Source organism: Gadus morhua, chromosome 11 (genome assembly GCF_902167405.1).
Source record: "Gadus morhua chromosome 11, gadMor3.0, whole genome shotgun sequence".
NCBI classification, from domain to species: domain Eukaryota; kingdom Metazoa; phylum Chordata; class Actinopteri; order Gadiformes; family Gadidae; genus Gadus; species Gadus morhua.
Window position 1 is genome coordinate 20,225,280 of NC_044058.1, and position 22,500 is coordinate 20,247,779.

Here is a 22,500-nt window from a genome sequence, read left to right on the forward strand (position 1 = left end):
GAGAGGGGGGGGGAGGGGGAGAGAGAGAGAGAGAGAGAGAGAGAGAGGGGGAGGGGAGGAGAGGAGTGAGAGAGAGGGGAGAGGAGAGAGAGAGAGGAGAGAGAGAGAGAGAGAGAGAGAGAGAGAGAGAGGAGAGAGAGGGGGGGGGAGAGAGAGAGAAAATGGGGGATAGAGAGAGAGAGAGAGGGGGGGGGGGGGGAGAGAGAGAGAAAGTGGGGGAGAGAGAGAATTCAGAACTACGCCAGTCAGGTGCATCTTTTAAATGATGCTTCCTCACTCAGTTCCGTTTTCCTTCCGAGAACACCCCCTACCCCATCCACCAACACACCAACACACCACCACACGTGCACCCAGGCCCATTTCCCTTCCCCACCCACCCACCCACCCCCACCTCCTGTTTCTTGTTGTTGCACGTCCGGATGAGTCTTGACTCCAGATAGTCCAGCTGTTTGCGCCCTCCCACGTCGTGTCGGAGTGTTTACGACTGCTATTTGCACCTCACGCAGCGCAACGTGTAATCTGATGACTCGGGCTGTTCGGGAGAAGCCACCGGGATGACCCAATCTCTTCATTTAGCCACTCAGCTAACAGACGCACTGGACGCCTGCACTGCACTGACGCGTGACACACAAAATTGGTTGGTCATTGCCCAATAAGGAATGCCGACGTCATGGGCTGCATTTATACAGTGCTTTCTTTAGAAGTGGCCACTCGAAGCGCTGAACAATATTGCCTAACATTCACCCATTCATGTACACATTCACACACCGATGGCGGTGTCAACCATGCAATGCAACAGCCAGCTCGTCGGGAGCAGTTAGGGTTAGGTGTCAAGCACAGGGTCACACTGACACTCAACCAGGAGGAGCCGGGGATTGAACTAGAAACCTTCAGGTCACCAGCCAGCCCGCTCTACCTCCCGGGCCACACGCCGCCCGTCACAACACATCACCACATGTGGTCTGTGTCGTTTTATTGAAGACTGTAACTGTTCATAGTTCAGTTTACGGTCCTTATCAAGCTCTAGTTGTTTTGCGTTGGACAAGGTTGCAAAAACGGATGAGAATTGTCTTTAAGGGTTAGGGTCCAGACAGGCAACGTGAGAGTCGATGGAGAGGCAGGAGAAACAGAAGCATCTGTGTGCAGCAACCTCTCCCATGTGGTTCCTATTGTTCCTGGGTTGAATGCACAAGCCGGTGGCTCCCATATGATGGTATTCCCCAAAGTGGAGTTCAGAAATGCGAGGCCGGTGTCAATGGGCCCGTGTTGAAACGCTTATTGTTCTGATGCGGCCAATGCGCTCCTTATGCTAGGACGCTCGACAGCATTTGGTTTGAATACATGTCAAATCGCTTGGCCCCAGATTGGGTATGACCAACTGTGAAATTGTTGATAACAGATGTCAGCTCACCATAACAGCACAAACACGGCAATAACCAGTCAATAGCATCGCACATCTGCCCCGGTGCTGTTCCCAATCGCGGAGTCAATGTCACGGATAGTTCGAACGGGGTTGGAGAGAATGAGATCTAATTTTACAATAATCATCTCTGCATGTTAGTTCCGTTGTTCACTACTAGTTTGTGGTATTGTTGTATATCTGAGCCGTGTTTCTCAATAAGCCACTGGATATATCGTGTTAAATGATTATCGCGTTTGCTTTGATCCGTTCAACGTGTCTCGTTTTCAGTTCGGCATGCGACAGGGGCAAAGTTTCCCATCTCTGTCTGTGTTCGCTGTTTTAAGGCCTTCCAAACTAAGTGGATCCGTCCCAAATCGCCGACTACAAATCACTCAAATGTGAACTCATTTTGTTTTGTGACCCCCTTCTGAACCTGCTCAGCCACATCCTTGAGGTCCCAGCTTCTGGCGGTTTGACTTTGTCTCCCCTACATGTCCTGCCATAAGTATGGTACGGTATCTTCCCCTCTGGAGAACTGCCTTAGTCTCCCCCACGTCTACACGTGGCTGTCAGGGAGCAGCGTCGGCGTCTTGACTCAGGTCTGTGCCTCGATGTGACTTGGAACCAGGCTATGGCACTCGTCTGTGATGACACGGCCCGGCCACGAGCGCCACGTCGACGACAGCACTGCGCACCGTCTGTCACTAGCGATTGAAGCGACACTGAGTCCCGTTTGAAAAACAATGGATTGATTCTTGACTGTTGCACGGCGATTCAGAAGTGAAAGTAGACTTGCGGGTATTCTCTGTTGCTCTTCTTTGCATATATTACATGTGTATGTATATTTATATATGTATATATATATATATATATATATTATATGTATTAAAAAAAATCGAAATCCCTCCACCACTATCAAACGCCATGCATCTTTCCTTCTTCCCCATTTCTCTCAATCTCTCAATCTCTCTCTCGCTCTCTTTTTCTCTCTAGCTGTTTCTTAATCGTCTCTCTCAATATCTCTCCCCCTCTCTCTCTCTCTCTCTCTCTCTCTACCTCTCTCTCAATCTCAATCTCTCTTTCTCTCTCACTCTATCTCTCTCTCCCTCCCTCCCACCCTCCCTCCCTCCCTCCCTATCTCTCTCTCCCTCCCTCCCTCCCTCCCCCCCTCTCTCTCTCTCTCTCTCTCTCTCTCCCTCCCTCCCTCCCCCCCCCCTCTCTCTCTCTCTCTCTCTCTCTCTCTCTCTCTCTCTCTCTCTCTCTCTCTCTCTCTCTCTCTCTCACTCTCACTCTCTCATTCCTCTCTCTCCCACTCTCTCTCTAGCTGCGGTTTTAGTTTGCCACAATAAAGTGGGGTATGGTTGGCTATCTCTGTAATCAACGATGTCTTACGAAAGCATTGAACCAGCCGCAGCCTCAACTCTTACAATCACAAGACAATAGAGTTCAGTCAAGCACTACTTTGTATTTGTTTTGTCTTGAGTTCGTTGGTTACGTAATTAAAATAATGCAAACTTGTCTTTAAATAGTGGCGGCCAGAGAGTTTCTGCAGTAAATCTGATGCTAAGCAGGACTCTGTTGGCGCTAATCTTTGGTGTTTCAGACGCCAGTAACTGTTACCGTTGAAAATAATCATTATATCAGCCACCTGTAAACAAACAATGTTCACTGGTCTGCCAAAAATGTAAACTCAAGAACGTGTATAGCACCCTTTGCTTATATAAAAATGAACAAATATTGGCAGCTCACAAGTGACTTCCATCAAACTATCCCTTACTAAAACATTGTTGGAAAGCAAATCTTTGACCTACAACTTTACATTTTGAGCTCTTTCCAAAATGGTTCTCCGCTGAAGAATGACTCAATTTAATTTCCCTGATTAACACAATAACAGACTTTTTTCTTAATGTGTGGTTGATAGGATGGAAGAAACAGCCATGCTGTGTTAGTAAGCTAGTGATCAGGAATCATGCAGAATCAGCACTATGGCTCATTAAAGACACATCCAACTCCTAGCAGACAGATCCTTGATTTGGCGCGGCTGCCTGATTGGAACAGGATTCAGACCATCTAATTTGTGTACATTAACACATACAATATGACATACACAGGCCTACCCACACACAAACCCACAGACACAATGCACACAACACATTCTCGTGTGCAGACACACACACACACACACACACACACACACACACACACACACACGCAATGCACACAAAACATGCTGCTGTACATATACACTAACATTAGCCAGGGTAAGTTCATACACAAACCCCCAGTCACACAGACACACAGACACAACCTAGGCTCACCGCAAACACAGGGATTGAACAACCTCCCCACCGCTGCCCCTGTGATGGTCTGTTCTGTGGCAGCCAGAGTGTGGAGCTGCACCAACACAGGGACCTCTACTCCACCAGCATACAGTTCAAACGCAGACTGCAGTCAATTAACCGTGTTGTAATGCCACCCCCAGCGCTGCCAAGCCCCGTCACCCTGCCAGTGCTGGCTGCCAACACACTGTTAACACAGATGTTGTGCGTGTCTGGGAAGGGTTATGTGTGTGTGTATGTGTGTGTGACACACACATGCGCCGTGTGCGCATGTGTGTATATGCGTACCTCTGTACGGGTGGTTATAGACACATATGCCGGGCTAGATTATAGATGGATGGGTGGATGGATGGATAGATGGATAGATAGCGGTAGATAGACACCATGCAGGCAGACAGACAGGGAGGTATGTGGGTCTGATCACTCCACCCCCCACTGTTTAAAACCATGTCTCCTTCTCCTAAATGGGCCCGGTGCACGTGCTTAGATAACATCTGACCCTTGGTGGCAAAGCAGATGTCAAGCATGAAGAAACACATCCAGTGACTGAGTGTGCTTGAGGTTTATGGGCAGTAGCAGGTTTACTGCGACCCCAAAGTGGGGCCCTGATTAAGTGCTGACAGAGACGGACTCGGGGACTAAAGAACTGGCTGGAGAGAGGGTTATCGTCAGTTTGACGGAAGTGCCGGGTTGGAGGGGAAAGGAATGTGTAGGCCGTCAAAGGGTTATGGATGTTTACTTAAAACCCACATGGCCAGCCCTCTCCTAAATATTTCGTCATCGTTCACTATACGTTGCCATGGGTGTGCTCACAGCACAATTAAAATCTGATTTACACCAGATGGATTTTGCTCTAGAACAGTGTTTTTTATACTGATTGCAAGTGTGGTTTGCCCACACTGCAGCTGTCACGGCTAAATGTTGAGGCCAAAAGTAAAGAAGAATGGTAAAGAAAAGCTAATTATATATAGAAATATAATGCAGAATTGGGGTTTTAATCGAATCCATGCAGCATTGATTGTTATTAAAGAGTTTGGATCCATTGTCGTTGTTAAACTAACTTCAAAAAGCAGTTTATTTCGATTTACAGTCGGATTCAGTTTAAAACATTCTCTCAGACTCTGAGACCCATCTGTATTTCACACAACTTTAACTACCACTTCATCCATTCCTACCATTCCATCAAATTAGCATTTTCCCGAAATTCATCCAAAGTTAAACTCCAGGCTTTAAACGGCCTCCTCAGGAACCTTTGAGTTATTTCATGTGCAACAGTTCACGGGTTAACCCCTCAAATACCTTCAGAGATGTTCCTCGCGGGCTTCCACATGACAACTACCAGACCTTCACTGAGCCTTTCTGCTCTGAAAGGTCAGTCGCCGCTCGTGAAACGCTAATAAGCTTGCCTGTTTTGCCTCTAGTCAGGTTTGATCCGAACGCCGGACGCAGACTTCTTCCTGAGGCCCGTGTCCCACATCGTAGCGCGGAGGGAGAACTTCACCGGACCCTCCAGCCACCAGCCACACGTCCTGTATCGGAGCAACGCACAGCCCCACACGAGACATCAGAGACCCCGCGAGAACAGGAACCCCGGGGAGGAGAGCCACGTTCTCAGCAAGAGGTCCGCCGCGCTGCAACCGCAAAGACGCAGCACTAACGGTACGGAAACGGACGAAGAAGAGGGGTACGGCGACCTCCACGACCTCACCGTCAACAACAGCGGTCGCACCGGTCACCGTGGCGATGGGATACGACACCACGGCGACCATGGCGATGACTACAACCACGGGGAGAAGCAGAGGCAGCACTTCTGTGGGAGACGGAAGAAATGTATGTAAGGGCAACCTCTCCTTCCAATCAGCACCCCTTTGCTGCTTTCCTGTCCATATGCTACTGAGTATCATCTATGAGAATGGAGAGATTATGTAGTAGCCCACAGCTTTTATGCCTTTTGAGTATGTCTTCGATTACACCTGTTTGAATTGCCAAAACATTTGAATGCAAGAATGCTAACGTCATGCATCCATTCACTGTTCTGTATGTTAGCTCGTACAGTTCAGCATGGGTGGCCTCAGTGGGAAGGGAACACCTCTCCCCCAATGCAGTGCTCTACCAGTGGGACTAGACAGGATCTATGATTAGTTGTGGGGAGCTGAAGACCAGCGCCTTGCAATGTGTAGCTTCCTTCCAGGAACCCTGAACTCTGAGGTTATTGTAGAATATGTAGTTAATAGGGGTCTTTAGGGTGTAACCCAGATGCATTGTGCTAAGTAAGTAGAAATAATAGTCATAGCTCAAGCAAATCTCAAGCGAGGTCCACCCTTTAGTTCTGCACATTATTGACAATGCTAAATTACCCTGACGAGTCTATACGAATTAACTCAGCGGGTGACTTGAACTCAGGGTACGAGTTTGTTCAAAAGGAACGTTGACAGTGCATTTGATGATGCTATGTTTTTTAGGACAATTAGGTTAAAGTTTGAAATTTGGTGATCCTTGAAATATGCGGGGTGAGTAGGTGAAAGGAGAACACGAAGTGACGGCCCGAAAGCAGAACAGAACGTCTCAAAACATTTTTACAGTAATGAGTGTGGACATGATTTCATTTTCCTGCAGAGATCATACACAGTGACGAACGCTAGCTCTCCCCCCAAATCCTCTTACGCTTTGTTGACATTTTTTGTCAGGCAGGGTTTTGAGGTCATTTCAAAGGCAGCTAGAGAGAGATGGGGGGTAGCACCATTGCTTACACACCGCATGAGACCGTCTGCCGGGGCCCCCCCCCCCGTGAAAACACACTCATGTTTACATTCCCATGTAATGACATCACCGAACACCTGTGCGGTGTTCCAGCCGAGAAAACCCTTTGGTCACTCACCTGCTGTATAAGCAAACTTTCTAATCCCCCTAAACTTTATCACGTGTGGGCAGGACAGGGGTGAAAGTTTATGATAACCCAGAGATTGGAGGTGAGATGGTGCCAAAATCCACCAGGGCTCGACGCTCGTTTCTTTGATTTGCGAACTGTTGTGCTCTCCCTGATTTCCAAGTGTTTAGGTTAAGTGTTGAGTCCTCAGGGGCGACTGAACAGCCAGAAACGTTTCTTTCACTATAAAACAATTTGTTTGAGTGATGTGGTCAGTTATTAAACTAATGGGTCTTTGGTGTTCAATTCAGGTTTGCATGGGTTGTCTTGAGATAATACATTTTTTAATAAACGGTACAATAGTTATGCAAATAATAGTTGTATAAAAAAAGATCAAATAATAATAATTATATTATTATTAGAATTATCTTGATTATCTTTTTATAATTACAAAATTATAATTGTCTTCCATTACCTAATTTTGGGTATAAATCACTTGACTTTTTTGAGCTTTTAGAGACACCGCCACCACAATTATCTAATTGCTCTTTTAAAAACGCATTAGCTTTGACCTCCACACATTCAAAGTCATATTATGGTTAGAAATTCCAAGCATTAATTAAGACTAATGAATTCCAGACAGTAATTATTTAGGTCTTCATCATCCTCACTGCCATAACCAACATGAGAATGTCTCTCCAAAATGATCAATGACAGTTTGGTAAGCCTGCATGAAGATAATGACCGTTAAAAGAGTTTTACTCATTATTCCCAGTAGAAGTCAAAATGACCAAGGCCAAATCCACTTAAACAATTGTCACACTCCAAAAGTATCCACAGATTGCTGGCTACCAAACGGGTGTCAGAATTTGTTTATGTTAAGTCATATGTGTCATAAAGTCAGCTGGCGTTAATTAAATGAGGCTGATATGTTAAAGGGAAAGTCCTCAGTAGTTCATCATTATGTCAGTTGCTTCAGTATTTGACTGAAGCAGTCAAACATTACCCATCTAAAATGAATGAATGTATATGTTCACATAACTGTATATAATAATCATACATACTTGTGTATATATATATAGGGCTTAGTTAGCGTTCCCATCTCCCGCTATGAGCAGACAAGGCTGTCGCAGCACAGTGGTCGGTTCCCAGCAGGGCTAAAGAGACAGATGTTTGTCTCGACCTCTTCCACAGTATTCAAAGACACAAAGCCGTAGGTGGTGATAGCACGGAGGTGAGTGAACAGGTGTGTTCCCTGGGAGTGTGAGGTAGTTGCCTTCAAAGTGGTAACCAAGAGGGTGTACCTTCATCGATAACGTCATTCATCCGACAAAGACCACTGAAAATACCCTGACAACCAAGATTGATTCATGTTCAGTTTTGGTGCCTGTCGACTTCTATAAGTCAATAGAAGAGATGATTAATTTGACTTACAATTTTGTTGAACATCTTTGCTAATTGGCAAAGGCATGTTTACAAGTACTGTGGATTTAGTTTCCACTGTGTCTCTTCCTTTGATGTGCTTATGAACAGAAAGGAACATATCAGAGAATCTCTCATTTGGATGTCCCTGAAAAAAAAACTATGATCATATAAGGCGTATTGTTCATTAAAATATTGTGACAACACGATTACATTTATCAACCTGATGCTTTAATCCAAAGCAACACACAGTAAGTACATTAAACCATGACGAACCGATCAAGAAATGGCAAGATTCATAGAAAATGTCATGAAATTCCTCAAATAAGAATTCCGCATCAAGCGCCACATCCTAGAACTCAGTGATAACGATCCACTTTCAATAGTTCAGCCCCATTTGTAATGTATCCTCCTCCCATTTCTTTCTCCCTCTTCCCCTCATACTGAAGACATGCCCAAGCCCCTGGAAGGAGACTCCTTCGTTCTCCCGGACGAGTACGCCATCCCCCCCCGGAGCAAGAGGGAGGTGATGATGAAGAACCAACCGGGCGACCAGAAGCTCAACGTGGAGACGCTGGTGGTGGTGGACAAGAAGATGATGGACAACCACGGCCACGAGAACATCACCACGTACGTCCTCACCGTGCTCAACATGGTGAGGGAACGACTCCAGCAACACAATCCCTGTTCAAACCACACGGACATCGTCATGCTAATTTGAGATTCGATTTTGTCCACATGCTGCTGAGGATCAAACTACGAGAATTTAGAGCCTACATAGTTTGTAGCGCACAGCTTTGATGTTTTTTCAGTATGCCTTTCAATAGACCTGTTGAATATGCATTCAAAGTTCTTATATTTTTTTACTTAAATCATGAACCCCATGTACATGAGTCCATACATTACATAATGTAGGGATTTACTCTTCCGTATATTACGAAGCAATCTCGATTCAAACCACATGGACATCGTTTTGCTAATTCAAGATTTTATTTGTGACATCACAAATCGCCAATTTGAGCCAATCAAATTCACAAGCCGCTGCACTACCCTGTGTTTCCCCAGGGGCGACCCCGGGCTCGCGGACAGATCGAGGTGCTAGCTTACACTTTAATCCCCCAGTGGCTGCAGTGGTCAGGGGTTGAATGGGGTGCGAAGATTCACAGCTGACTTCGTTTTCTCCCCCCTTGTTTTGATAAGATCATAAGCGGTCATGCCAGCGCTTTAGATTAGTCTAGAGCGCGGATAAAGATGACAGGCGAGGAAGGGTGCGGGAGTGGGGGGTAAGGGGATATCTGCAGCGCGTTTGGTTTCAAAACACAATAAAGGCACACCATGTGAACAAACGTGTCTTGTGCTCCTCTGAGCCCGTTTAGTCCTACGACTGGAAACCCGGAGAGACCTGAATTAGATAATGGAGTATTAAACCCACATTCAAGGTAATGGGGGCTATTACTAGCTCAGATGGCGAGATGAAAGTACCTTATTGGACGCTAGCAGCGAAAGAATGATTTTCCGCTCATTCTCACATTATGGCAATTACCAATTACACACTGTGTCACTCCACAATTTATCATGGTGACAGTGTCCTTCCTCTGCACCACTACTTCCCCTTCCCACACACACCCACACACATACCTACACACACACACACACACACACACACACACACACACACACACACACACATATATATACGTATATATATATATATATATATATATATATATATATATATATATATATATATATTTTTTTTTTTTTATTATTTTTTTTTTTTCTCCCTCAAGGATGATGAAATGGGGAAAGCCGATACATCTTGGTGGGATATCTTTCGCCACAGCGATGTTGGTCTAGTGCTAAGACCCAGCTCAGCTGATCTCGAAGCCGTACCTCCCCAAAGCTTGTTTGGCTACTTAACGACTGACTGACAAATCCTTAAATAATCCCCCTGTTTTGGAAACACGGCTCCATCCAGCCCAGATGGATGTGGGATGGGGGAGGGAGAGAAGGGTGGGGCAGGGGGTGGAGGTGATAGGGAGTCACATTGTTAAACACAGCCTGACCCAGATCCCAAACCTTCCATCTTCACAGCTTTGTTTCCTGGAGCACACAAGACTAAACATCTTTGTAACATTTTAAGATAATGGTACATTCATTAATCATTAATAAATATGAGTATAGGGGTATCATTTAGGGGATATTACCGGTAGTGGGTTACGATTAGGGGTAGTGGGTTAGGGTAAGGTTGAATCTAGACGATATTACATAGTGTTTACATTCATATCTTAGTTAACATGAACACTGTTAGTCCATGATTAGTGTGCATTATTTAACTGTTAGTTAATACTTCTTAATGCATTAGCTAATCCTAGCTCACAACAAGGGGAAAGACCAAACGGTCCATCTGTTTATGGGTCAATGGCGTCGGAAGCCTTACTTCTGGAAAAAGCGCATAGCATGAAAATAATCGGAGCGACACCTGAGATATTCATACTACACAGGGGGTGGAGGGGGGAGAGGAAGGGACCGATTGAGAGGAGAGAGAGGGAGATTCAGATCCAGATAAGGAGCCCTGTTTCAAAGCCAAAATCCATGGGTTTGATCAATGTTCAGATACACCTGAGAGGGGAAGAAGAGGAATCAGCAGTTGCGAATCCACTTTTGCCGGGCTGGATCAGGGCAGCATTTGTCAACTCTTAAAGTATTCTCTCGTTTCCCATGTATCAGACACACATGTCAAAGTCCTAATATTTACGTATCCTGGTACGTGGTATACTACTTTTTTTTTACTGAGATCAGATGAACTTGTGCTGTCGTTATGTGGTTAGTATTTAGTAGAAAGAAACCGCACGGATTCAGTGAACACTACAACATGAATCACCTGGCTAAGCTACACGCTAAACCTCAGGATCAACACTTTATTATTTGCGCATGGATTCTGTGTCCTCCAGGTTTCGAGTCTATTTAAAGACGGGACGATAGGAGGGAACATCAACATCGCCATCGTGGGCCTCGTACTGTTGGACGAGGAGCAGGTAAGAGTTTTGGTTGGTTTCCATGGAAACCCTTTTTGGTGGTGTGCTAGCTCATAAGAATGTAGGATAAAATAATAATCTGGTGTTTGTTTATTTGTTGGCTTTGCACTGGTAGCCCTGAGGTCTGAATACGCTTTAGAACTGCAAGAGTTTCCTCGGGGATCATTTTAACAACTAAGTATCTTTTGTAGTAATGCCATAATTATAGGGTCTGCGTTGACTTGGGTCTTTGCCAGATCAAAGAGGGGAATTCTCATGTAAAAAGAGAGCGAAATATACAGGGGTTGAGAGAGAGAAGTGAGGAGGACACATTGAGAGAGCAACTGAGGGATAGATAGACTGACAGACTGATGCACAGAGATACAAGGTCCTCAAAAAGTCAAGTAGATAAGGACAAGGGCTTATTGTTTTTTTGAGCAACTGCGTGTGATGTTAATGGCTTTTAATTTTCCATCAAAGGGGCCAGTTTTCGGTTCCAGAATGCAACGAAAATATTCCCCATTTCTTTCAAAGCTCAAGATGTAACCAAGCCCAATTTGTGTTCATGTTTAATGGTCCATTCAATGTCTGACACAATGAGAGGATTAAGGTGAAGAGCTAGACCTAAAATTGATATTAGAGACCCACCAAAGGCTCGCCTTGTTCCCAGAGGGTAAACTGTTGCTCTGTTTGCATCATTAGGTTTCTGTAATAGTTTTCATTAAGATAGCCAGTTAAGTGTCAGAATGACGAAACCTACGGTCTAGCAACAATAAGCATATTCTGCTTTTTCCTTATATTAGTAACATAACCGTACCGACTTCAGTAATTAAATTGAATCAAAGCTCTTGACGACAATGTATATAAATATATGTATATCATGCATAACAAAGCCATATCTTGTTTTTCTTCACTCACTCTCCCAATCTCTTTTCCAGGACGGTCTGGTGATCAACCACCACGCCGACCACACCCTGAACAGCTTCTGCCAGTGGCAGTCTGGCCTGGGGGGCAGGGGGGGGGCGGCGCCACGACCACGCCATCCTGCTCACCGGCCTGGACATCTGCTCCTGGAAGAACGACCCCTGTGACACGCTCGGTGAGAGTCCTCACGGCCATCATCACCCTGTATCTATCTATCTATCTATCTATCTATCTATCTATCTATCTATCGATCTATCTATCTAATGATCTGCTGGGTGAGATCCTGCGTCCTATATCTAGCGATATAGCCCTCACACTCACACTGACGTCCAACATTGACTATCTATCCAGCCTTCTATCGATCTGTCTGTCTGTCTGTCTGTCTGTCTGTCTGTCTGTCTGTATGTCTGTCTGTCTGTCTGTCTGTCTGTCTGTCTATTTCTATCTATCTATCTATCTATCTATCTATCTATCTATCTGTCTATCTGTCTATCTATCTATCGATCTATCTATCGATCTATCTATCTATCTATCTATCTATCTATCTATCTATCTATCTATCTATCTATCTATCTATCTATCTATCTATCTATATGTCTGTATATCTGTTTATCTATGTATATACATATATTCTGTTTCATTTAATTCAAACAAGCTTTATTGACATCTGAAACAAACATTTTCATTGCAAAAGCAAATGATCTATAATCTCCTATAAGCAGATAAGTACAGACGCTTGTGCATGTACAGCATTGAGGATGTGTGCACACTAGTGCAGCTAAAGTGCAGTTGCATGTCCCGGTGATTAGACTCCAGGAAGATGATTCTGTTTACGAGGAGGTTGAGGTCATTGTCTCATCACAACAGGTCACAGATAGTGCCGCTGTGATCACACATTGATTTGTTTCTCCCAGCAGAGAAATAAAAAAAATCCAATCAAACAGATTTGTTTTGTTCAGCAGTTTGTTAGCATCTGGAGTGTTTTCAAGGTTCTTGCGTTTGTGTAATGTGTGGAGAGTGTGTTTTCCTGATGTCTTGGTATGACATGTGATGATAAGTTTGGAAGTGCAGCTCCGTTTCCAGTTGGTTTTGTGTGCAGTGGGTGTACAGTCTGTCTCCTCTGTTTGTCACGGTTGTCAGGTATTGTGCAAATTGGGTTTTCTCTGTTTAGGGACAAGTAACATGCCAATTTGCTTTGATTGTTGGTTGAATCTTTCCAAAGGGCTAAATCATTTTTTTTGGTTTTCATATGTTTTAGTATTGCCTGATTGGGTTATGTGTTTCCTGTGGTGTTGATGATAATGTTGAGGTAGGGATAGTTTTTTGTGTCTCACAGTGTCTGAGTGTATTTGTGGGCTAAGTCTTTTTTCAAATTTATAACTTCTTTAATTTTATTAAGGTTCACTGTCAATGCCCAGGGCCAAGAGAAACTGTGCAGAAGATGGAGGTGCTGCTTTAGGCAATAGTCCATAGCTCGCTCTCTCTCTCTCTCTCTCTCTCTCTCTCTCTCTTTCTCTCTCTCTCTCTCTCTCTCTCTCTCTCTCTCTCTCTCTCCCTCTTGCGCTCTCTCTCTCCCTCTCTCCCTCTCTCTCTCTCTCTCTCTCTCTCCCTCTTGCGCTCTCTCTCTCTCTCTCCCTCTCTCTCTCTCTCTCCCTCTTGCGCTCTCTCTCTCTCTCTCTCCCTCTCTCTCTCTCTGTCGCTCTCTCTCTCTCCCTCCCTCCCTCTCTCTCTCTCTCTCTCTCTCTCTCTCTCTCTCTCTCTCTCTCTCTCTCTCACTCTCTCTCCATTGCTCTCTCTCGCTCATGCTCTCCTCAGCTCTCTCTCTGCTGCTGCTCTGGGAAGGCTGTGTACTCCGCTGTCACACGGTGCGTCCCGGTGTCACATCCCCACACGGACACCAGAGCAGATGTTTACCAGCCTGGCTGCTCTCAGATCTCCTGAGCTCGCTCTTGTTGCTCTGCTGCAGAGCATGCAGTGTTGTTGGAGATTGGGTTTTTCCAAACGCTCTGTTTACACTCACACTTCAAGGGGGCAAACATAAATGTGATGGTTATCTGATGGGGGATTTATTAGAAACAAATGCCAGAGTAAAATACACAAAAATACAAAATGGAGCAAATGTGTTGTCGGGGAGATTGCCAGAAAATGTGAATGGTTTTTAATGGAGCCACGTGTCAGTTCCTCTGTGTTGTGTCTCCCACTGTTTATAAGCCAAAGTATGCAAAATACATGTTGCAATAAGTATCTCATTTACCTTACTAACGACTGTCGATATATGCATGTTATGTAAGCTGTTAAAGGTTATTCTGATCATTGAACAGTAAGGGACGTTTATAAATGTGTCTCGGTCCTTGCCTTTAGTTCTTCTTTGTAGAAACAGAAGTGTGTTATTAAAGCACCTTGTCTTCATCTTGGCTAGAAGTTTGTGTTTGAAGACGTTGTCACACACACAAATGCATGCACGCAAACACACACACACACACACACACACATGCACACACACACACACACACACACACACACACACACACACACACACACACACACACACACACACACACACACACACACACACGCAAGCATTCACCCAAGCACAGACACATGCGGGCATGCAAGCACAGACACACACGCACACACAAAATTGCCCACATGCACACAGAGTATAGTACATATATATATATATAGTACAAAATACTGTACACAGAAATAATAAACAGACATATTCATCACATAGACACTGACATTCACACACACATGCGCACACATACACGCACGCACACACTGCCCGCACATACACTCCCACACGCACACACACACACACACACACACACACACACACACACACACACACACACACTGCCCACACATACACTCACAGTACCCTTTAACTCATGCTCTGTAACTTCAAAGCATTTCCAGCTAGAATAGTATAGTCCCTTGGTCTCTGCTGGGAAGGCCTAGTTCAAAGGTTGTGTGTGCGTGCGTGCGTGCTGTGCGTGCGTGCGTGCGTGCGTGCAGTGCGTGCGTGCGTGCGTGTGTGTGTGTGTGTGTGTGTACATGGGCATGACCTCATGTGTATCTATTCATATGTGTCTTGTGTATTAAAAGCAACCTCTACCACATGAAGTACAGAAATAAACTGCCCATTTATAAAGTGCTTTATTCCACCACTAATAAAGATTTATTTTTTTGTTGTTGTATAGATGTGGTACAACAACAAAAACAGTCAAAGAAACAAGCTAAGATGTCACGGTTACACTTCAAACATCTTGGCAACACAAAAAGAACATGGAGGTTATAATGTATGACCTGCAGATGTCAACTAGCCCTTCCAGCTAACTCGCCACATCTTCTCAAATGATTTAATGTGTGCTTTCCCTTTCAAATCAACCCATAAATAATAAATGCTAAAACATGTATTAACAAACCTTGGTGATGGAGGTGGGATGCTGACTGCGGCTCACAGACTCCTTCTCGTGCCTGCAGGATTCGCTCCCATCAGCGGAATGTGCAGCAAGTACAGGAGCTGCACCATCAACGAGGACACTGGTCTGGGCCTGGCATTCACCATCGCACACGAGTCCGGACACAAGTAAGGACTGCAGGCTCAGCTCAGCGCTGAATGGGCTAAATTAGTGTCATGATGAAAGAAGTCTTTCTATTGTACCTAGAAACATAGTCAATCTTTTGCTTTTAAAGTGCCAAAGTGCTTTTTACATTCCATATTCATTATCTGCCAAGTCATCTATTTGACTTTGGCTGACGCTGAATACTTTGGCTGACGCTGAATACAAGATGAACCTTAATATATGACAGCAAATCCTGCTGTGAGGCTATTGTTATGATACTCTGTTGGGAGATGATCGTGTTGCAAAGACAACATTGACCTCCTTTTTACTGAATTTGCATTCAGTAAGGAGTGAATGCTTAGTATTTAGCATCAGAACGTAGGCTACGTAACTTTTTCAGTAGGCCCACTAATATTATGTTCTCTCGTCTATCTTTTGTCCTTCCTGCTTCCCTGTAGTTTCGGGATGGTCCACGACGGGGAGGGCAACGTATGTAAGAAGTCTGAGGGGAACATCATGTCCCCCACGCTGGCCGGGCACAACGGAGTCTTCTCATGGTCGCCCTGCAGCCGACAGTACCTCAGCCGCTTCCTGAAGTAGGCCACACACACGCACGCACGCACATAGGCACGCACACACACACACACACACACACACACACACACACACACACACACACACACACACACAGATTCAGATGCACACACAAACACACGCATGCAGGCACACACACAAACAGACCCACACACACACACCGATTCATGGTTATAGGTATGCACACACACACGCAGACACACACGCAGACACACTTGCACAAGCAAACACACACATGCACACACACACACACACACACACACACACACACACACACACACACACACACACACACACCAGTAATCCTATTTCACTTGTCTTGCAGCACTATGGTGTCTATCCTGGCAATGCTGTGCAATACTGATCAATGCATCGTTAGTTAGTCATTGCATTCCAGTGTTAAATAGTAACACTTAGTACTGCTATTGGCTGCTACATTGCTATTGGCTGTGAAAGTCCATGTAATGAAGCCCCCAGTGTATTCCATTCATGCCAGGTTAGTTACATTATAGTCACATTTAAGAATGCAGGATTCATGGTAACAGTGGTGCACATAGTAAAGATGGAAAAACATAGGTAGTGAGAAGCTGCATTGAAATGGCAAAACAACTGTTGGGCTGTGCATATGTGCTTGCCTATATGTATGTGTGGGTTTACGTGTGCGTGTGTGCGCGCACGTGTGTCTGTTTGCGAGGGTGTCTGTGTGTGTCTAAAGGTCTTAAATATAGCTGTCAGAGCAGCCAGGCTGTCTGATACCCCTGTTCTCCGTATGCTGCCGTTGGCCTTGTGTTACCAACAGCATGTGGACACGCATGTTCCCCTGCAAGCAAAGGAGTGCCCGCGTGAAAAAGACGAAGCCAGATCTGTGTGGGTGTGTGCGTGTGCCTGTGGGTATGTGAATGTGCATGCCCGTGTGTATATGTGTGTGTGTGTGTGTGTGTTTGCTTGAACGCGGGGCGTGTGTGGGTTAGTGTAACCAGATAGGCAGAGCGCGGTGCCCTCCACTAAATTCTGTCAGGTCTCCCCCCCCCCCCCCCCCCCAGCGGACCTCTCCTCTGTCAGAGACGGAGGGGGGGGGGGGGGGGTGTTATTAGAGCTGGGGATGACCTCATCCTCGTTAGGGCCTGTCAGCCCTATATTTAACAGCAGGAATAAATAAACAAAACGCTCGCGGCGTCACGCGCCAGGCCCGCACCATGTGACCAATGGGGATCCCCGCTGGGGTCCGAGCAAACAACAAACGCTATTTATTCAGCCAAAGCGTCGGCCAAGGAGAAGACAAACAAGAGGTGCGGTCTGACGATGGTTAATTGGTTTCGAGTCTTGGCGTGATATGGGGATATGCTCCTTATCTTCGGTAAACGATGACGAAGGCTGCGATGAAGTCAGGCGCGGTGTGGGACTTACATGTTGTCACGGAAATAGAGTTCCCCTAGCCTCTGCATAGTGTCCCACGTTACCCCCCCACCCCACACACCCCTCTTACACACTCATTGTATGTTGTACATCCTGCCACAAAAAAAACGTAGCATTGTGAAACATCTTATCCTAGCTATCTCTGTTATATACAGGGAATGGGTTAACCTAGCAATTGTAAGTGCTTTTTCAGTTGGTTCTATGACCATCCTTACAGTACCAGTAAGGATTAGAGATGTCCGATATTATCGGCCCACCGATATTATCGGCCCGATATTAGCATAAAAATGTAATATCTGTCAATATCGGTATCGGATTTTTTTTGGCCTTAAACCGATTTTTTTTTTTATTTTTTTTTTTTTTTTATTTATAGCTCAAATAAATGTTTTCAAAATTGTGCAGTACAGTGCACATTGTAATTGACTCATATTTGTGCATTTATTCAATTAAGGTTATTGAGTTTTAGTTAAAGAAACATACTGCTATGTTGCACATAGTTGTTCAGGCACAATGTTTTATCATTTGTGAAGTCAAGTTTGCCCTATTTGTTGTGGGCATTGTCAAGATTATCTCAGGTATAATCCAAACTGTTGTCTGAGACCATTAAAAAAATAAAATAAACATGGCACGTTTCCCTTAAATTAAGTTGAAGTATCTTTCTTATTTTGCACAGACAATGTTAACATTTGGAAAGCCTTGTTGCATTCAAGAATGCATCCAGTGGGGCATCACAATAACATTAAGCATGTTGTGTTAATTCCACAACAGGAGATATGTAATGTTACCTAAATTAGGTTTGAGGAAAAATAACCCAAATATCGACATCGGTATCGGCTGATATCGGAATCGAAAATTTAGAGTTGGACAATATCGCATATCGGATATCGGCAAAAAAGCCAATATCGGACATCCCTAGTAAGGATGCAATGTATTGTTTCTCTTTCTTCTGACAGATGTACCTAGGGTAAGCCGCTTTGGATAAATAGGATGCGATGCATTGTTTCTCTTTTTTCTGACAAACGTAACTATTGTAAGCCGCTTTGGATAAAAGCATCTGCTAAATGCCCTCAATGGAATTGGAAATGGAAACAGAAACCTATATGGGTTCATTGAGAGGTAGAGGTGAGTGTCCTTTCCGGAAGTCACTCCAAATACGACCGCATCCGGATAATCAAGCACAGTTCACAGGAAGTGCCCGGAGATGTTTAAAAAACGATGAGATAGGCAACAATGGCGGCCGCCCCCCTTTCCTCCACCTCTCTCTCTCCCTCCTCCCGTACCAACGACCCAGCTGCGTATGGGTGTGTGGGACATGCCTTACTACACAGCATACTCCTCCGAAAGCATGGCTCGCAACCATCCCGCTAGGCATGCCGAGCCAGGGTGGTCCGGAGAACAAGGGAACCCGGGATCTCACGACCATCTGTTGGAGTGCCTGTCCCCATGTGTGTTTATGTGTTTCAAATGTGTTGTTCAGACTCTTTCTCTCTCTGTGACATATCGTGTGGCTAACAAGGGATAACAGAACAGGATCCAGTAATGACAGCAGCGCAGTCATTGTTCTCTATAGCTCGACACATGGCTCGTAAAGTGCATAAAAATCGACACACACGCATCAAAATATACGCGCGCAAAAAGCAACGCACACGAACACGCCCGCACGCACACACACACACACACACACACACACACACACACACACACACACACACCACACACACACGGGAGGACACAGTCTCGCTCTCTGCTAAAGCAATCAGGACCACTCACTGACACGATGGATGTTTCCAACTTAGCGTGCCATTTCAAGCCTTCCCTGCGATATTTTGTGTTATATTATTCCAACGTTTTAAGCGGTTAAAACTTCTCTGTACGGTTACTAAAGATATCAGTTACCGGTGAAACCCCCGTACCACAACACACACACACACACACACTCACATATAAACACACATACACACACAGGCAAACACACACATATAAACAAACACGCACTAACACACACACACACACACACACACACACACATAAACAAACACACACTAATCCACAAACACACCCACACACAAACGCACACACACAATGCATCAATGGGCTAGTATATGAGAAATTGGGGCCAGCCTTTACTCTCTGTCCTCTGTGGTAATTGAGTGTCTGATGGCTTTAAACCATTACTCTCAGGGTTGGAGTTTGGCAAGCCTGTTATGTTGCCTTGGCAACGATTCATGGCACTCTCTCCGACGCACGAGAAACAATAGGACCTAGAGGGCTAATTCTGGTTCACACAATTGTGCCTCTATGAAGGACTGGATTGTGGTGGCGATTATTTATCTTAACAAGACATGTTAAAACGTAGCTAATGTTTTGTTTAGGTCTGCAGGTCGTGTATGAGCAGAGTTGTTTAAAGATACATGAATTATAGACCCTCCCCCCTCGTCTGTCCTTCGTGATCTTGCTTTCTTCTCCTGTCCTCCCCTTGTCTCTTCACCTCTCCTTCCCTGTCACCTCTGACCTTCCCTCTCCCACTCCCCCTTTCCTCTGGCTCCTCACTCTTCGCCCATTTTCCCACATCCGCCACCATTGTAATGGATTCACTTTTGGTAAACATGTTCTCATAATCTGCTCCTCTCCTCCTCCTCTCTACCGCTAATTTCCTCTCACCACCTCTTCTTCTCACCTCCCCTCTCCCCCTCTCCTCATCTCTCCTCCCCTCTCCCCCTCTCCTCATCTCTCCTTCTCCTGTCTTCCCACCTCTCCTCACCTCCCATCTCCTCTCCATCTCTCCTCTCCACTTCTCTCTTTTTCCACCTCTCAACTTCGAACTTCCCGTCTCCTCTCCTTCTCCCCTCCCCTCGTATGTCTTTCCACCTCTCCTCTCTCTCCCCTCTCCTCCCCTCCCCTCTCCTCTCCCTCCTCTCCTCGACTCCCCACTCCTCCTCACCCCTCCTCTCCCCCCCCCCCCCTCACCTCTCCTCACTATCGACCTCTGAGTCCTCCTCTCCTCCTCACCTCTCTAACCTCCTCTCCTCTCCCCTCTCTCCTCCACTCCCCTCTCCCCTCTCCTACTCTTCTCCTCTCCTCTCTAACCTCCTCTCCTCTCTCCTCTCCCCTTCTCTCCTCCACTACCCTCTCCCCTCTCCCCTCTCCTCTCTCCTCTCTCCTCCGCTCCCCTCTCCCCTCTCCTCTTTTCTCTCTCCCCTCTCCCCTCTCCCCCTGTCCCCTCTCCTCCTCTCTCCTCCAGTTCAGCCCAGGCCCTGTGTCTATCAGACGAGCCCAGAGCGTTGGAGGAGTACCAGTACCCAGAGAAGCTGCCAGGCGAGATGTACGACGCAGACACGCAGTGCAAATGGCAGTTTGGGGAGAAGGCCAAACTCTGCACCCTGGATTTTAAGAAGGTAAAATAAAGCCGGGAAGAATTATACTGATTCCCTGCATTGTGGGGTTTTTTCCGCATTATCTTATCTTGCCTCACGCACGCTCCTAAATCCATTCAGTGATTCACATTCAAAATTGTCTCCGTCTTTGTATGCTTTACCACTTTACCAGCACTCCTCAGTCCTCATACTATCTGCGATGTCAGGAAAGGAATTGCGTTACATTCACATGAGGCTGTAGATAAAGCTATAAAACAGAATGATACAAAAATGGGAAAGTTCCTTCACTGGCCTATTCGCAATTGTCAAACGATAAATTCTATCTCTCGCTCTCTCTCTCTCTTTCTGTCTCTCTCTCTGTCTCAGTCTCTCTCTCTGTCTCTCACTCCCATGCATATGTATGACAATATAGAACAGACAACGAACACACACACACACACACACACACAGGTTGCACCACATGTAAAACAAATAACTCATCTGGTTTACTTTTGCTGCGGATCCCAGACACACACTGGGGTTACGAGAAAAGAGTTACAGCGCCGACTACAAAATACTCTCAGGGATAGACGACTAAATATACACTGGAGTGGTGCCAGTGGGAATCTCTCCCCGCTGCTCTCCCATTGTCTGGCCGCCCGCTGAGAGGGGCCTCGGCATGGGGCGAGGAGGGGAAACTGGTTCCCAAAAGGTCCGGTGCTACCGTACAGCCATCGCACATGAAGCAACGTAGCCAGACCGTTTAGTCTGAGAAGTCGACTGTCATTTTTTATTTTATTTTGACGTTAACATTTAAATTTAATGCAACAGTCTACTAGTTGTAGGTATATGTTTAGTCTACGGTAAAAAAATATTGAAAAAGTCACGTAAAGTCAAAGCTGAGATGTCAGAGGCAGACAGGAAGGCCGGTTAACATCCGCAAACCCCTGGGGTTGCGGAAAGGGATAGACGGATAACTAGATCGACAGGGAGACAGACACACAGACAGCATGCCGACGGACGGATGGATTTGGATCTTCCTCGGCGATCAGTCTCACTCTGCTGACTCGGCTGTACATGTTTTATTCATTTGCGCTAACACTCTGCGAACACCTCGGAGCGGCGAGGTGCGCTGGAGGCCAGATCTCAGCGGAGCCTTTCCCTTTCGCTCACTACCTTTTCCCCACACTTGTTTCTCAAGAAAAATAAATAGACAGAGAACTTGGCCAGGTCAAGTCCGGCGTGTCAGAAATGTGTTTTGCAAAAGGCGCTTGGCAGGCGTCGCCGCGATAAGACCCGACGAGTCGAGCCAAGAGATTCTCTCCAGGGGGTCCGGGGGGGCGGGCGGGGTCGCCTTGCCCCGCTATGGAAATCACAGCAGCTTGATAACGGCCTTCATTCTGACATGTTTTAAGATCTCTGTGTTTGTCGACACCTAATTTTCGTCTCGTCTCATGCCGTCACTTTCTTTCTTCTTTCCCTCACACTGTCTTTCTCTCTCTCTCTATCTCTTTGTCTTTCTCTCTATCTGTCTTTCTTTCCTTCTATATTTCTTTCCTTCATTCTATCTTCCTTCCTATCTTTCAATCTTTCCATTT

The 22,500-nt window shown here is 45.6% G+C and overlaps 1 protein-coding gene across 1 annotated transcript in view; it reads left to right on the forward strand.

Annotated features, from left to right (window-relative positions):
* The window catches only part of adamts16 (ADAM metallopeptidase with thrombospondin type 1 motif, 16), a 68,680-nt gene that overhangs the window by 10,733 nt on the left and 35,447 nt on the right, over positions 1-22,500 (forward strand). Inside the window, 8 exon segments of the mRNA XM_030370930.1 lie at positions 5,163-5,571; positions 8,479-8,684; positions 10,984-11,067; positions 11,985-12,071; positions 12,073-12,145; positions 15,457-15,562; positions 15,998-16,135; positions 20,791-20,944. Coding sequence (XP_030226790.1) covers positions 5,163-5,571; positions 8,479-8,684; positions 10,984-11,067; positions 11,985-12,071; positions 12,073-12,145; positions 15,457-15,562; positions 15,998-16,135; positions 20,791-20,944 — 1,257 coding nt within the window.